At 41.8% G+C, this 18,488-nt stretch overlaps 1 protein-coding gene across 7 annotated transcripts in view; it reads right to left on the bottom strand.

Moving 5' to 3' along the window:
* Positions 1-9,089: 9,089 nt before the first annotated feature.
* TTLL5 (tubulin tyrosine ligase like 5) overlaps positions 9,090-18,488 on the bottom strand; it is a 140,974-nt gene continuing 131,575 nt past the window's right edge. For all 7 annotated transcript variants that reach the window (XM_061998318.1, XM_061998321.1, XM_061998320.1 and 4 more), the window contains one exon: positions 9,090-10,330. In XM_061998318.1, coding sequence (XP_061854302.1) covers positions 10,290-10,330 — 41 coding nt within the window. In that variant the 3' untranslated portion in view covers positions 9,090-10,289. The remainder of the gene's footprint in view (positions 10,331-18,488) is intronic.

Here is an 18,488-nt window from a genome sequence, read left to right as displayed (position 1 = left end):
GCCCATCCAACTGAAAGGCTTCCTCACCAGTAAAGGGAAAAACAAAAAACAAGGAGGGGGAGCTGCAAAGAGCTGAACTAGAACACTTGCACAGCTCACAGTCCTACAGTGGCACTTCAAGCATGAAAGAACCACCCATGCATTAACCCTGGCAAGCCCTTTGAGGTGGGTCTGTCTTACTAACCCTTGTTCACTGCTGCTTCTCAGTGACAGGGAGAGGTGGTAGAAGGACTAAGCCATTTGTGTCCTTGGAAATGAGGCAAAATGGCAATAGAAAATCAGGGGAGAAAGGTCTCGGGGTGTGCAACCAGCAAGGGCACAGGTAATCTCACAGGTACAGTAATCTGTGAAGTCAGACACATTTCAGCTACTGCTTCTCAGCCCAGCCTTCCATTTCTCTTGCAACACTTGATATGTTCATTTGTGAGACACGATCCAAATTCATTTTCTTACAATTAAAATAGCTTTTCCAGGGGTGTTCTAGCTATAATTGAGCCACAAACTATACTGTATGTGTGGTTTTAATAACAGGTTGAACACACGCCTGGGTGCAGGCTTACCAAAACATTTGAGGACACTTGTGTGAGAAGGCAGAGGGCAGTTCTCTATATGCTCTGTTACTAGCTAGCAAATTGAGGAAGACAATAGGAAAGAAAAAGTGGGATCTTCACTGCCAACACTGAATACAGCTCCCAACAGTTCCCTTTTGTTATTCAGTGGAACAAACAAAAGCTGATGAAAACAATCCCAGCGTACTTTCTGTCTCTCTAACAAAGATCAATGTTGTAGCTACCAAATTTCCATTCTCTCAGTTCACAATCCTCATCTTTTTATCCATCTCTGAAGCTCTTCTTGACTAGTGCCCTAATCAGAACAGAAATACAGGAGGCCCCCAGGCTCAGACTACTTTATAAATTAAATTACTACAGCCATTCCCTGACAGAAAAGGATCCACTGCAACATCTCACAAGGCAGATGTCTTAAATGTCATCAGAGGTCCTACACAGGCCAGGTTCAGTACCACAAGGTTCGCGGGATGCAGCTCAAGCACCCGCTCCTTTGTGCAGAAAAGGTTTCTCACCCACTACAAGTGCTTCTAGTGGCATGCAAAACATGAACTCCATAGTACTGGCTTGTCTCCTCTTAATAGCTGACTGAAAGGCAATAAAATCAATCAAGAAAATACAGATGCCAATCCATATGGAGCCAACAGTGTGATATCTACACACTTGCAAAACTATACTGATTTGTGGTAGTGCGAAATAATAGATGGTCCTATGGGCTGCCTTTAACCTACCCTGTTTGTGGTTTAGATTGACAGCAGCAATTTAGATCCAGCATAAGGAGGAAAACATGCCTTCTAATTATTGTTTAAAAACCCATCTATTACCTTTTTCCCATTCAAAAGCACCAGACTATATTAGTCACAAGCTGTATATAATTAATAACTAATATGCATACTGTAATGTTTAGTAAAAGAACACGTGGACTTTTAGGTCTCTGCTTTACCAATATTTTCTTTTGTATACAGGGAAGTCATTTAAGCCCTTGGTCTACTTTTGATGCAAGTCCAGAAGTGACAGATGAAAGGCATATTTTATCATCCTCTCTTGAAGAGAAGATTCAGATGCCTCATACAAATGCAAGATCTTTTATCATGCAACAAGTCAACATAGAAGAGACGTGACAGTTTTACTCACTGGGAATTAGACTGTCTTAGAAATTATTTCAGCTACATCAACAAGAAATACAGCAAATGAAAACTGCTGATTAATGGCTGCCATTCTCTTACTTCTCTGCATGACAGTAATGCATTTGAGATGTCACTTATGTCCATAATTTCAGAAAGGGTACAGTACAGTACTTTGGATGTCACTGTGTGTTTTCAGGAAAGACTAATTACAAAGATTACAGATCTCAGTTACTCATCTGCTTTTAGAACATCCTTATCTGAGGCTAGGGTGCATAGGGAAGATGGCAGAAATGGTCTGTAGGCATTCAATCAAGCAGCTGGACCTGTTCTAGTACTGGGCTACAATTTCACGGAAAATACACTTAGGGATAAGAACCTTTATGTCTAGTAAAGAATAGAAGTTTCTTTACAGCTGTGGTTTGTAGCAAAACAAAACAAAACAAAACAACCCACATTATTGGTTTCCCACATCCTGCAAACTCAATGAACAGCTTTGAGGCAGAAACTCTGTCCCCTGTGGCATATGCTGGCACTGTTAAATTATACCAAGGAATACCAATCTTTCAAGCATCATCTTCTGAAGATAAAGATTTATTTCTCCCCCTTTCAGGGGGACAGTGGTCTTTGTGCAAGGTGATATTGTCTCTCATTCCACTCACTTGGCCAGGCAAGATGATACCTCATTGCTGTCCATAGAGATCAATGCAAGAAATAACTACATGTAAAGGTTATGCACGTTGCAGAAACCAAAGGTGACTTCCTATCCTGGTCTGCCAACACTCAAGACATTTCTCACTAGCTGTTTACAGATATTCATTCATCACATAAAGAAATCAGCATGAGGCATTATAATAATATATCATGGCCAGTGTATGTACATTATGTGATGAAAGGAGCCAGCTGGGTCCTATCAAACCAGAGATTTACTGACATTCTTCAGGAAGGATTTCTTTTTTTCTCCCAAAGTTATTATCCTCTTCAGGAAGCAGACAAAACAAAGATTTGCCCTGCAGCCAGGGGCAAATCTTACAGGATTTGTGCAATGTATGTAGTGTAATGGCTGGGGAATGTCTCGGTAACCATCTTCTGGTCCTGTCTTGAAACAAAAAATTACAATCTTTTGAAGTGCTGAAACCCTCTTGCAAGTACAGTAGATGCTTGGGAGATCTCCACTGTTTTCAAGGATTTGGAAGAAACTCCCCTTGGGGAGAGCAGTAGCAGGCAGTCTGACTCACAGGAAGAGCCTCTGGAAGATATCCAGCTTGCAATAAGCTGCCTTGTGTGACACAATTTGACATCTGCCCCCTCAAAAGGCACTTGCTACACAAACCTGTAACCATAAGATCTGAAGACTTCATTTGGATACTACCATGCTAAGTGCACTCTGAAGAACTGGAAGCCAACGAATAGAACAAACAATAAAGACATAAAATAAAGGAGCTAGCTGTAAAATCTCAGGGAAGTATGGTATGGCAACAGTGACAATGTGCTGACTTCACCTGACCTCAGACAAGCCATCATTCAAAAGATTTAAGAAACTTGGAGAGCTGCAGTTTGGCAGGAAGAGCCACCAATCTTTATTCTTAGATATTTTTTCATGAAAAAAAATCAGCAGACCTATGGAGACATGGATATGTACATCTGTGGGTAAGAAAAAACCTCCTAGGTGATATCATGGACAAAATGTACTCCACATTGAATTTCTGGAATTAGAAATGGTGGAGAAAACACACTTTCAGGAGGGAAGATGACCCTGATTTGAATGGGAGAAGCACCATGCAACTGGAAGCGTAAGTACTGTTACTAGGGGCACTGATGGGATGCCTACAACTTCACTTGCCCTCCCAGTAGATTCACAGCTGTCCCTCTGCACACCTTGAAGAACGGCACAGACATCCCAGATGCATTAAATACACCATGATCTTTTGAGAAGGTCATATAAATAAGGCCAAACAACTTGAAAAACATGAGGTGAACCCTATATAGTAATTATTTAGAACAGTGGGGAAAAATCTCTTGTAATTTTTCTTCCCCAATGAGGGAGTGATGACAGTCAAGCATTTGGACTTGGCAGCAGAGGAACTTTTCAAGATCCCTTCTTGACCTTTGACATGGTAGTACTCAAGACACAAGGATTAGATCAATAATCCCAAAACATTTTTTGAGGAGATTTTATTAGTTTTGAACATAACTACACTGAGTACAGTAACTTGTGTCCTCTTGCTCTGGGGGGAGGAAACTGCACTTTACCATTGTTTTAAGTATAGTCAAATGAGATTTTCTAAAATACTCTTGCAGGGACACCAAATTCAATTAATGTTCTGAGTTTGTCTTCTGGTGCATATCCCAAAACACCAGTAGACAAAATGCCAAGTACAATGATGAAATTTATTTCAGCACCTCTTCCACCCACCCCAAACAAACAACAAAAATTCTGGTAATAAAAAGATACATTTTTAACAGCCCCCAAATTCTTAGCAATTGCATAAAATTTCCTATTTTTAAGGCCAATTCAGTTTTTTTGTGTGATGTGTCAGATAAAGAAGCCACTCCTTTCCAAAGAAGAAAAGATTTCTCAAGCTTATTGTGTGTGCTGTAGGCGTGAACTTGGAGAGAAGAGGCTCTGTTAAGTATACCCTTCCCTAGGGAACCACTATGATTCACTGAATACCACTGGCAAAAGCTTCACACCAGGGTCTCCACAGTGATCAGTGATTCTTTTCTTTAAATTGGAAACAGCAGTGAAAACTTTTTCAGTGAGGGGCAGTAAAATCCTTTTTTGGTAAGGTAACTGACAGAGTGTACTCCTTAGGGCAGACTTGGTATCTTATTTGTCACCTTTAGTTCAGTTGACTTAGTCTTCTGTGTTAAAACTGCACGGAAGAAGCTGTTTCAAAAACCACAGAATCCAACAACTTTGGAGAAGATCAGCTTGTGTTTCCTTACTACTCATCTCTAAGGCAGCAGGGAAACTTAATCTCATTATTTGGAAAAGGACAGTAGGGTTCTAAAGTGGGAAGAAAGCAGTTGCCAGCTACTGTAGTTCTTTAAGATGTGTGGTAGTTGTGCACATTCATCTTGAAGGTGCTCTGCACTCCAACACTTTGGAAGAAAAAGATGACAAGAAATGAACTGTATATGAATAATGTAACTTAAATGCTTCAGTTAGTGGTAAATGTTTTCCATATTTAAGCTTTTAATCATTTACAAACATCACACTACGGATGGCTTCCATATAGCAACCTACTTTCCTCCAAAATCACAACTGTCTAGACATGGATCTTTGTGTCTTTTATGCTTCTGTGAGAGCTTCACCACTCTGAAAGTTTTTGCAATACATAGTGCCCACTTAGGTGAAGCTGTAGGCAAGCTGCACGTTACAACTCAGCAGACATCAGCAATGGAGACTTTTCTTAAGAGAACCCTACAGCACAGAGTGAATGCCACTGTTGTGGAAGGCAACTGTCAAAAAAAACCTTCACAGTCAGACTACAAGACCATCTAGCCCTCCTCTCATCTCTGATGGTCAACAGCACATGCTTGACAGACAAGCTAAAAACTGGAAAAAGCCCACTGCGATACTTCCCCAGAAGAGTCACTTGAAAAGTCTTAGAAACACTTCCTGCTTGTTTTTCAGTTTTATCTACTTGTCTTTTCAAACCACATTAACTTTTTCGAATCCACAACATCTTGCGACAAGGAGTTCCAGAGGTCAATTACATACTGGGGAAGAAATGCACCATCATTCTCTACTTGCCCACCACCCTCCTTTGTTTTCTTTGAATCTGGTATCTGTTAGTTTCATTTGATGATCCTACTTCTTCTAGTGGGCAAGACTCTAAACAATTACACCATTTTCATCATCTCCCTTACACTCTTCCTTGCCCACCTCTTCTCCAGTTAACCACTTTTCTGAACCAACTATGAATGTTGGGGTTTGTGCTATTGGTACAAGCAGTCTCAAGGACCGTTTGACCTGATTATGTAAAGACAAAATAAGATCCTCCTGATGCTTGGTATAAACAAGGACGTCTTACCTCTAAAAATATGAGGGTCTAGAAAGAAGAAAAGTAGGTCAAAAGTAAAGCTCTGACAGATCAATGGGAATAATGTGTCCAGAAAGCAAATAACAAGAAGAGAAGCAATCAGTCAGTTACTGCAATGAAAGAATCCAGCTATTTAAACACCAGCAAATAACCCATCCAGAATCAAACAGTGAGCCCAGGATTATCATAAGCAGTAAGACTGAACGAGGAAAAAAGTCCTTGGCAGTTTCATCAGGTAAACCTTAATAAAAACAACTCAGGAGCCAGACTACTTTTGTTTCCACCAAATAATCCAAAATGACTGGAACTGTTGTACAAGGTACAAGCCTGAAAGAATGCAAGCTGAGAATCCAGTCTGTTCTGTAAACTCATCTGTAAGTCGATGACCTCCTTCACAGGTACAGCGGAGGAATGGTACAGCACTACCAACCATTCAACTCCACACACATGGGGACTACTCCTATTCTGGTATGACAAAGGGGCACAGCATTGAGATTCCTATTAGCAAACAAAGGTCCTGACACCAAAACCTCCTGTCACACTGTGGAACCAGAATCAGAGATATTTATGTTGACCCTCCAGGCACTGCAGTGAAGAGCATTTCCAACAAATCATGATTGTCCAGAAGCATATCTAGCCCTCAGAATGGAAATTTCAGTATCTCACTGGCATCTAAGACTAAATAGTCTATCTGGTGTCACAACACGTTCTCCTACTGATGGCACTCACGTGACTGTCTTAAAAGCCAAGATGAACCATGCAAAAGTGAACTTAATACTTCATGTACTGAGTACAAGTCAGCTGCTTCTGGAGAGCAGAGACTCTAACATGTCTCTCAATTTTTATGTTGTGGGATGCTCATCATCTAAACACAGCACAAAACACTGGTATGAACTCTGCATTACCTCAGCTGCCAGGACTCTGACGTGTACCTTACTCCTTTCAAGACTAACAAGCCTGATTCTCTGTCATTGGAACAGGCTCATGATGCAAACATCACAGAGTGGAAAAGGAGGACTCCTTGGTTACGTTATCCAGTCTCACCACTGAAGCCGATGCTGGATAATTGTTGGGGCTTTCTATTGGTACTTTTCTCATAGTAAACAAAAGCAATTTCAAAGAAACTAACTGATAAATACAGGGAAGTAAACGTCATAAAAGCAGAGACAAATTAATCCCCACTTGAGGAGCACATATGTAATTGTACTCCCCTCATCTGCCTCTGTTATAAACCCAAAATGGTTTGCTATTCTCCTTTCCTTCCTTGTACTAGAAAAAACTTCCTGCAAAACGCTTTCTCTCCAAGACATGTGGGAAACAGTGCTGTGCACAAAGACATATGTGGACTCCAGAATGAGTACAGGGAGATGGAAAAAACAAGAGGCTGGAATCACAGGATTTGTTCCTGATTCTCTACTGCACATGCTCCCAAGCTAACAGCGTTTGTGTTCAGAGCTGGGATCAGCAGATGGCTAAGGCGAAGGAATACTGCTATTTCCTTTGATGCAGATGGCTGCCCTAACATATCCTGAGGCTGAACAGGAATTCAATGTCTAGGTGCCTGACTTGAAGTAAAAGAGCATTCTTGATATCCCTGGAGTTTTTTTTATTTGTTAGAAGCAGAAGAAAAATTTTCTAGGAACAAAGAATGCAAGAGTTAACTGCTCCAGAAGGTGACAAATTTCATCCCTTTGAAATGAGGGTCTTAGACTGTAATGTGCATTTCTCTGAATATTTCAAAAATCTTGGAGCCAAGACACATGGCTGTTAAGTCATCACAGTCACTGAGGTGACGTTGGCTGCATCTAACATGCAATGCAAAGAAGTTCAGAAAACATGCCGGCTATAACTGAGCACAAATCACTATTCCAAAATGAGTGGGTGGGAGACTGGGACAGCTGACAAAACAATTAATCTATGTTCATATTTACTAATTGGTAATCTGCCAGACAAAGATGTAAGAATGCCATTTCTACAATGACCCTCTGAAGACAACCACCTTTCCTGGGATAACTGGGAATATAAAGCTATTCTCTAAACTCCTCTATAGTTTTCAGTGGTGGCTGTGGTAACCTGAAAGATGAAACTAGAGAACAAAAACAGAGTTGAGAATTCCACAAGGACGTATATTCTATAGCTACTTGATCCTGCCCATGAAACCCAGTGGGATAAGGATAACAGATCTCTTCTGGGAGGAAGAAAGGAATAGAATCCATTATTTACTGAAGACAAATCTGACAGGGAAACAGTTCTGGACACTTCTGGAACTAGGGCTGTTTAGTCTGGATAAGAGGAGACTGAGGGGGGATTTTATTAGTATTTACAAATATCTAAATGGTGGGTGTCAGGAGATTGGGGCATCCCTTTTTTTTCTGTTGTAGCTAGCAACAGGACAAGGGGTAATGGGATGAAGCTGGAACAAAAAAAGTTCCATTTAAACATAAGAAAAAACTATTTCACTGTTCAGGTGAGGGAGCCCTGGCACAGGCTGCCCAGGGAGGGTGTGGAATCTCCTTCCTTGGAGGTCTTCAAGACCAACCTGGACATGTTCTTGTGTGACCCGATCTCAGTTGTCCTGCTTCTTCAGGTGGACTAGATGATCTCTAGGGGTCCCTTCCAACCCTACCATTCTATGATTTTATGAACAGAGCTGGAGACTATAGTCAATATCACATGTAGCAGAGTAGGCTATGGGAAGACAAACTCAAGGACTTGAAGCGCACACCTGCTGAGGATGTGCAGAACTTCTGCAAATGGATTGTCACAAGCTGACAACTTGATGCACCTGTAGAAATATCTATCTCAGAGATACAAGGGTGGAATTCCATGATTACAGACAGAAGCGACGTGATCTGAAAGAAACTTCACAAGATTATACAAATCTCTTGGTCACTGATGATATGTGATGGTGGCAAACAGATGCTGTTGAGATTCTTGAAGAACAAAGCTGAAAAACGCAGAGAAAGTGAAAAGGATCATGCCTGTCTAGGAAACGAAAGATAAGCCAATGAAGTAAGAAAGGGAACTGCTACACCAGAGAAGCACATCTTGGACAAATGAAGTATTCAGTGTCTGTCATATGCATGAGTGGAACAGAAATAGAAAAATGCATGTGAATTCATGCCTGGAGGAAGCCATGGTGAAACTATGGAGTATGAACATAATTATTTCATCTTCTCCCAAATTATCTGGTCTTGAATGACAGAAACTATACACAATCCAAGAGTGAACTTGAGGATAATAATTTCAAGAGAAAACATGATCCCCCTCTGACATTGTTTCTTCTGTCAGCCACTTGGGTTGATCATTATCTACTTGCTAACACGTGAGAACGACCTCTTAACACCGACTATACAGGCCAGAAATGACAGGGGAGCTGTGGAATAAGAAAACAGATCAAACAGGCTGCTAGAATCCAATCTCTGAGGGCCCTGATACAAATAACAGGAGATTTTGTACCCTTTGAGAACTACAATCATACCACTTGCTTTTTAACAAGGCGTAGGTTACAAAATATGGAGTTTTCTTTTAGCCTGGCACCAACAAAGACCCTGAGCTGAAGCTGCTTCCTGTTCATTTTAAGGATGGGTGGATCTTCTCTCCAATACGTTTTCCATCTGCTGCTGCTGTTTCTAACACAAGCAAATTAGTTTACATAGCATTAGGCAAATTTTAACTGGAGTGCTTCACCAAGCCACTACTGCAACTGATAGGAGCCACCTGGGGCTGAGGATTCAAGCTTGGGTCTGAAAACATCAGCCAACAAAATAAGTTTATAAAGCCTAAACAAACAGAAATAAAAACACACAAATCAGCCACACAGAACATAAGCATTCAGCAGCAAAACATAACAAGATTTGAAATCCTGTGCAATGCAACGACAGCAAATATTTTGGGGGTGTGAATTAATAACAAATTATAATTAAAACAAACAAATGACATGACTTTATTCAAACCAATCACTTCTACAGCTCTGTGCCAAAATTCACGATGGCAACCAACACAGATGTCTTCAGTGGTGTATTCTAATATTTTTCTCTGCTGCTATTTGCCACATGATGACAAGAGAGAATCTTGGCTGTTATCGGACTAGGACTGACTGAAATGTCTGAACAAATGAGACTTTGAGTCACTGTCCCTGGAAGTGTTTAAGAGAGAGTTGGATGTTGCACTTGGGGAAATGGTCTAGTGGTTGATAGGGCTGGGACAAAGGCTGGACACAATGATCTTAAAGGTCTCTTCCAGCTGAAACGATTCTAAGATTCTATGACAATACAGACAGCTGGAGGACCTCTATCTTATAGAAAGATCTCACAGTTAGTGATCAGGAAGAGGTGGAAGAAAGAGATCCCAAGACTCGGCAGCCAAAGCTGTCAGAGGCAATCATTCACCTCAGCTTGCAGGTGTATCACCAGCTTCCACAGATGCTGAGGTAGACTCCTCCGTGGGTTGTCCTCTTCACTCTTTCCTGTGTGCTATGGGAGTGTGGTGGTATGAAGTGACTGTTGCTTTTTCCTTCGCCCTATACTTGAAGCAACATCCTGGATTCCTCATCTGTTGTTCAATGTTAGTCCTTCTCTGCAAGTGGAGGCTGGAAAAAAACACAGAACAAAGATTCTTAGTAATCACGTGGGACTATTTTGTGGAAAAAAAATTGCTGTGCTGCTCTGCAAATCTCCATCATCACCAGAAATCTGGCTCTCCCTATCATACCAACTCTCTCTCCACTAACAGATCGGTATGACAAAACCTAATCTAATAAGCTACTGTGTGGAAAAGTACTCTTGGTATTCCTCTCAAGCTACAGAATACTTTCTTCACTCATCTCTTCATATGCTCCTCCAGTAGCTCTAAACCTTTCTCCTCATCAGGATGCTCAGTTTCTTTGTGTCTTTTACACATTTGCTTGCATGGGAGTATACTTCCCTACTCCAAAAGATGCTGAGGACCTTGGTGTAGGTGAGATAGGGCTGTGAAAGGTTGATCTTTAAAAGAAATGAAACGGGGATTAGGAAAAAAAAATTCTCACCCTTATTATAAAGATAGATTTTAATTCCACATACTGCAACATTTTCCTGTTTAGGCATTTCATGGGAAAAAGTCAATGTCATCTTCACTTCTTTCACTCAGAAATCCTTAGATGGTCTTCTAAAGAAAATCCCAAACACTTCAAAACATACCAAGTTTATTTTGGACAGTTTGCATTCTACAGCCAATCTAATAGGTAAAGCTTGTCCTATGTATTTACCATATCATCTTGCTCCTAAATGTGAGTGACATTTGTTGAGAGTTGTTTATTAAAAATATTGCTATATTTAAAAAAAAAAAGAGGCTCTCCTTGAAAGCCCAGCATGGAGCCAAACATCACACAGCACAGAGCATCTGGAAAGATGTTTAGAAAGCAGGACTGCCATTTGTGTCACTGCACAGAAGTTTGGAACCTGATTTAGGAGCCAAACTGTCAACCAAGTGTCTTAAGGTACTGGTCCAGAAACTTATCCTTTGGCAATATGCTGAAATTAAGGAAACAAAGGCACATGAATCATGTGCCCATGAATCACAATCCCCGCTTTAGCAGGGGGATTGGACTAGATGATCTCTAAAGGTCCCTTCCAACCCTTACCTTTCTTTGATTCTGTGAAATGAAAGAGGCAGCCAACTTCAACCTCATCATCCTCTTTTGAAGAGACTTTTGAGCCTTCCTTTTCCTACAGAAATGCACAGTATAGTTTGTCTTTTCTCACAAAATGTATTAAATCACTTTGTGTGAGTTCCTCTTGTATGGCAAGCTTGAGGACTCAACACAGAGAGGAGCACTGTTGTATCTACAAGTAAATATGTAGGTTCCTATCATGAGCGCAGCTCATGGCCAATTCAGTCATTTTATAAATATTAATGTACATAAATTCTGTGAAGTTTTACTATTTCAAAGCTACTGGAGAGCATCCCACCTCATCCTGGTTGAGGTTCTTGTTAAGATAGGGAAGACAAAAAACCCCAAGTTCCTGGCAGCAGCCAACATTAAGGGTTGATTCTCCCTAGTGATAAGAGTCATTGCAGTGAATCATCACCTACAACAGAATAAATCTCCTTTATTCTCTGCCTGCCAGGAGGTGGTAAAATATCTGCCTCTATGTCATCCACAACTGCATCTCAAAAACTTTAACACTTTTATACTTAGAACGGTTACATATGAGGAAGAGAGGGAATACCTCAATTTTATGGATATTATTCTCAGTCACAATGAAATAACAGGAATTGTGTAAAGTTATTTATGGGATACTTTGCACACTAAAATTCAGTGTCATGTAGACTTTCCCACAGATGTACACAGCCTTGGCCAGACACCAGTACCTAAATCTACCCTGCTTCCAAGCAGCAGGCCTGAGACAGAGCAGAGACTAGGCTCTATGACAGTATGAGACCCATGCTAATATTTGTTAGAGCTAGCTTGGGCTGTTTTTTCATATCCACAGCAAGTCTATGGCAGAACTGAGATACATGGTGAAGCCTCCTGAATCTAGTGTTGAAAACAGGAACTTCTTTTCTGCTGAACGGGTCTGATAATCCTAGAAATTCAGTTTTTTTTTATCCCAGAGCAGAGGGAATTCCTAATCCCAGAGTGATGCCCAGCATTCTCTCGATAACACACAGTGCAACTAAGAAAGGCAATAAATAGATGAGGGTTATTTATATCCATGGGTGACTGACACCAACAAGCCAGGACAGCTGACAACAGAAGGCCAGCTTTCCCTCCCCCACCTTTTGGGCATAATTTCAAGTTGGCTTGCTGGACTGGGCAGCCAAGAGAAAGCAGCAGTTTCAAGTCATGAAAATTTACTTGGGGGGCAGGGAGGAGGATGTGCGACACAAACAGTACACACAGCTGTATTTGAGTGAAGTCTCCTTGCATGAAAAGGGTAGTGAGCAGACCCATCAAGTGGAGAAATAGCAGGAGAAACCAGTGTGAGCCTTCCAGCTCCTATGGTACAGAGAAGACACTGAACGGGCGCCTTACCCTGACTGCTAATGCCCTTCTTCCATACTTGACAGCCTTCATCCTGATTCTCTTATTCAGCTCCCTGGTTTGCGGTGGCTCTCTCTTCTCCGGCTCTTCCCCACATTTCATTTCTTAACTTTAGACACTCCTTTCACCCTATCCACACACATGTTGGCTTCTATTTTTAGTCTGAATAAAATAATGCCAGATTAAATCAAAATCCAATTTGGATGGGCAAAGTCATCCTCTCTATAGGTAGCCTAATGCCAAAGGGCCAGATGTGAGACAGAAGTAGCCAAGACATTATACAACCTCTCCCCAGTCTTTACACACCTGATCCTGAATGACATTTCCAACATAGCAAGGAAATACAGGCAGTTCGCCACCACCTAACTACTGAGAACAAGCAATGCTCAGCCTCCAGTCAGGCAAAAATGCCAACTGCCTGAAGTCATTACTTATCCTGCTGTGGAGTTTTCTTTAAGCCTGTCAGAAGTGAAGGCTCCTAAAATTTGAACTGGATTCTAGTTCTTAAACAGGAAAGCCAGTTTCTAGAGATTGTCCCTTCCTTTTTCTCCTGCTTTTCCAGTGGTCCTCAGACACGCAATGTCCTTTCAGTGGCATGAGAACAGTAGTAACAGGAAAAATCCTTCCTTTCATAACAGAAAGGCTAAAGCTTGACTAAAGGTATGAGAGGCAGACTGCTCTCACAAAGAATAAATGTAATTTCTGATGATCAGAAGTGAACACTGACTCTCAGCTCTAGCTAAAAGGCAATGCCTGAGTTGGACACTGTCTTCTTAACATCATCTAAGAAGGGCCTGGAATGCTGCTTTTAGCAGAAATTTACACTGCTGGTGTTTAATGAGACTTACATGCAGTTCTCTGATAGGCAAACATAGGCATGCTCTGTTGGTAATCTGCATCTATTTTAAAGGTATTTGTTACAGACATTGATATTTGCTCATCGTAGTCATAAGGTAGTGGTTCCCTGCTCCTTCAAAGACTACCAAGAAATGGGGTAGTCTCTCTTTACCCTTCTTTCTCTTTTGGTCTACCTGGTACTACAGGCTTGTTTGTCATTATTTGGCCTGGGACAGATGCAACAACTATAGCAGGGAGAGAAATTAAAATATCCTCCATTGTAACTGATTCTTTGCCCTCCCCAAAAGGGAGGCACAACACTAGGATTCACCTCCACCTGCTTTCCAAACTATGATAAAACATGATTCTGTTTCTCAAGAACTCTTTTTCTGCATAGAGACAGCACTACAGAGAGAGATGCTGACTGTTATTATTGCTGTGACAAAGGCTGTATGCAGGGTGAGAGGCTGCACTGGAAAGGTTTGATGCAAGGTGCTGGATATCACACAACTGTTCTCTTTCAGTGACCCAGCCACAGCTACTTAGCCAGACAGGTGGCTCTAGAAGGATTTATGTGAAAGAGCCCACCATTACTCCAGGAATAGGATAAGTAACGCAATGGCATCAAAAGTTGCTCTTTTGTGTCACAAGATATCTTGTGTCTGAGTAGACAAAGTAGTCTGAGGTAGAGGTTACTCAAGGTGCCCATTTGAAGGTCACCTTTCAAAGTCAAGACCACTTGTGCAGTCAGTTACCTCAACAAGAGAGGACCAGGAGGGTCGCAAATGAAGACTGGAATTGACAGTGGGAGGGAGGAGGTGCACCATCAATGTGCCCTGCACAAACCTGAGTGATTTTTTTTTCCCCAGCTGCTCCTGATGAAGGATTTGGCCAGTGTGGTGAGACCAGCTGAAATCATAGCCAAGGTTCCTCTTGGGAATGTGGTAACAACATAAAAATAAACACATTGGTGTTCAATGATCTCCTGCCTTCCATGGCTGTGGGGGAGCCTGGCAGAAGCTGAGGAAGCCTGGACAAGGCTGGGCAGCTGGGAATTCCACCTTACTGTAGCAAATGGCTGGGAGTCCGACACAGGCCAAGTACAGTGGCAACAGTACATATCTCATCCCCACCCTTTATGCTTCAAGGGAGCTGGGAGACACTGGCTAATAAAAGAATCCCCAAATTCCAGGCATTTTCTTTGTTTATATCTAGCAAACAATACAAAATAATTGGATGTGTCTTATTTAAATGCCTGATGTGTTTACCATAGAATGGTGGGGTTGGAAGTGACCTTTAGAGATCTAGTCCAACTCCCCTGCAGAAGCAGGTTTACTTGCCTTCTTTTTTTTTTCTTTCTTTTGATGGTGCAGGGCAATTTTGAAGCTTGTACTTTTGCACATCTGCTAAAAAAATCTCATCTTCCCTTAAGCTTATATAACAAAGAGTGCATTTCAGGAATAATATTAATTCAAGCGGTGGGTAGGCAACAGCCAGTCTCAGCTTAGCATCTCCAATGTTAACTCTAATTTGAGGTCTTCAATAACAAGACATACATGACCTTCTTATGAAGGATCATAGAATAATATTTAACATAGAAAACTTTAGAAATAAACAGTCTACCTGTAGATTTCCTGTAAAACAAAAACAATTTGGAGCATGCTAGATGCAGAAAGAGAAGAGTGAGTGCAAAAGTGTTTCTATCACTAGTTTGCAAGCAGGCTCCATTCATTGCTCGATGCAGGACCACACTGCTTGCACATTCTTAGCTGGATGGTGTTCAGACACTACTCTCTGCTTGAGCCTCAAGGAATCACTAGAAAACTACAAACGGACACCTGAATTTATGTGGATTAGATCCAAACCAGTTTATTAATCTTCATATTCTTCAACTAGACTCTTGGCCATTCAGGATCCAGTTTTAAGCCCCTACAGATGATGATACACATTATTTCAAAGACTTGCATACCTTCAAGATTAGGAATTCATGCAGATATGGGTGGATGTCCAAAGTAAACAGACAATTGTGCATCATCCTGCAACTAACCTCAGCTATAGACCTGGGAATCACAAAGAATAAAATTATAGCACCTAGGCTCAAGATGTTTTCTCCCTAGCTTCAGATTGAGTTTTGACATTCACCTTCTGTATGAAGTATTCTCAATAGAACCAGAATACAAATAAACTAGTTTTGGACTCATGCTTTAAACCAGACTAGGCATATATCTGAGACTTTGTATGAATTACCAGTCTTCACTGCTGTCAAACTCAAGACAGCCTATTACAAACTTCTGCCTCCCCTAATCAGTCACTCTAATGCTTATCTTCTTCACTAAGCACATACAGTAGAAAAGTCATGTGGACACTTGTAATAATAACATTCACACAATAAAACTGCATTACTGTTAACCAGTCTGAGTCCGAAAAGGTGAAAGTTCTACCAAGTCTGAAGCCAGACACCAGTCTTGTCCAGTTTTAGTCACAATTAATAATTGTTTCCAATTATATAAATTATTAGCACATGGTATTTTTGCCATAGCAAAACAGAGCCCCAGAGGCCTTCTGTCTTCTGAAGTTTTTAAAATAAAAGTTTCACAAACTCTCAAGAAATTGGCATCAAATGAAAGAGAGAAGCACAAAGACGGAATTCATTCATTGTAGTGGTTTTTGCATGGGCCAGGTTTTTTGGTAGTAGAGCGGCTGTAGGGGTGGGTTCTTTAAACAAAGAGCTGCAAGAAGCTTCCCCTGTAGCTGACAGGCCTAATGCCAATCAGTTCTAAGATGGACCCTGCAGCTGGTCCTGGCCAATTAGTGACTGAGGTAATGTCCCTGTGAACAACATATTTGAGAAGGGAAAGAAGTTGCTGAGCAGTTGCTGAACTGCAGCAGCAACAGAGAGTGAGAGTGTGAAAACATCTCCAAAGACTCCACAGGAGGGGGAGGAAGGTGCTTAGGGCCTGAAACAAAAACTCCTCTGTGCCCTGTGGTGAGGACCATGGTGAAACAGCTGTGCCCCTGCAGCCCATGGAGACCACTGGGGAGCAGAGATCCACTCGCAGCCCATGGAGGAGCCCTCACCAGAGCAGGTGGATGTCTGAAGGAGGCTGTGACTCTGTGGGAAGCTCACCATGGAGCAAGTTCCCAGCAGGAACTGGGAGTCTGTGGGGAGAGAGGAGCCCACGCCAGAGCAGGTTTGCTGTCAGGACTTGTGGTCCTGTGAGGGACTCAGGCTGGAGCAGTTGGTACCTGAAGGACTGTTCTCCCGGTGGGTGACCCACACTGGGGCAGGGTGTGAGGAGCTGCCCCTGTGGGAGGCCCCACGCTGGAGCAGTTTATGAGGAACTGTAGCCCATGGGAAGAACACACTGGAGAATTCTGTAGAGGACCATCTCCCGTGGGGAGGGACCCCACAGTGTAGCAGTGGGAAGTGTGAGGAGGCCTCCCCCTGAGAAGAAGCAGCGGTGAAGTCCCTCTGTAATGAACTGACCACAACTCCCATCCCCTGTGCCGCTGGGGGGGAAGGAAGGAGAATCCTGGGAAGAGACAGGGGTGGGGGGAGGTGTTTTAAGACTGAGTTTTGTCATCTCCCTGCTCTGATGGTTCATTAATAAATCAAACTCTTTTCTCCTCCAATTGAGTCTGTTTTGCCCGTGACACTAATTGCTGAGCAATCTCCCTGTCTTGACTCAAAAACCTCTCCTTATTTTTCTCTCTCTCCTGTCCAGTTTGGGAGGGGGAGTGATATCATGATTTGGTGGGTACCTGGCACCCAGCCAGGGCTAAACCACCATGCTTATATTTACTCCCGCCTTTACAAATGAAATCAAACAAAATCAGCTGGGCTCATCACCTTGTGCATCCGCTCCACAGCTGCTCTGAGAGGTTAACTATACTTTCAGATTGCTCGTCTCCAGGCTCCTGCAGACAGCTCAGTAACACAAAAGCTGCCTGTGACTATGCAGTGGTATTTTCATGAAGTGCCCTTCATCCTCCGTTGTCACTAAAACCTGCCTTGTGTTAGTGTTTTCAAAAAAGAATAATAACTATCATAAATCTCTAATTACGAGGTCTTCCACATAGCTCAGAATTTCCTTATATTTCTTATGTTGTTCAAGAGCTAAATTATGGTGTAGAAAATGACATCTTTTCTACCCAGAACTTCACTTTCTTGAGAAATCCATGCACTATTCACCATACAAAATGTCTCCATACACTTTACATTTTTAATATACACAGTAAAAATAAAAAGAAAGAGATGACCAGCCTGTAGATTCCTTCTTTCATCATCTGAACTTGCTATACCAAACACAGCCTCACAAAAACAACCTGGAACTGAGCAGCCCATCATACTCAGCTTAGACTCGGAAAAGAAAATTGATTTCTTAGTTCACAATCACCCTATGTCACTAATACAATCTGCTAAATTCTGTGAAGCAGGAAATAACTGAGGGTGCCTCAGCATTACGCTAAAGTAACATAGAATACAAAAAAAGTAGTATGATGACGGCTGTATTTTCAGAATGATTTAACAACTCACTAGTGGGTGGGTGTTGAATTTCAGTGAAAAATCAGGTCAGAAGCATTCTAAATGTTCCCTAGAGATAGTAATTAGTATTTCTTTAATAGATGAAATTCTGTTAAATTTTCAGGAACTTTGATAGGAAACTGTCTGCTCAGACACTCCAATCAACCCCCAAATGATAGCTTGCAGATTTAGCTTCCTGTCTGTAGATACTCATGAGAATCTTTGCCTCTCTCTCATTACATCAGTGTCATGCGGCTCACACGCAGCTTCTGCCTCTCCATGAAATGAAGATGAGGCTGTAGGGATGAGAGGCTGCCACACTTTCATTGCAGCAGTGGCTTGTTTTAGGATCCTGAGCTG

Source organism: Colius striatus, chromosome 6 (genome assembly GCF_028858725.1).
Source record: "Colius striatus isolate bColStr4 chromosome 6, bColStr4.1.hap1, whole genome shotgun sequence".
In the NCBI taxonomy this organism is placed as follows: domain Eukaryota; kingdom Metazoa; phylum Chordata; class Aves; order Coliiformes; family Coliidae; genus Colius; species Colius striatus.
The sequence above is the reverse complement of the archived record's forward strand: the minus strand, read 5'-3'. Positions and strand labels throughout refer to the sequence as shown.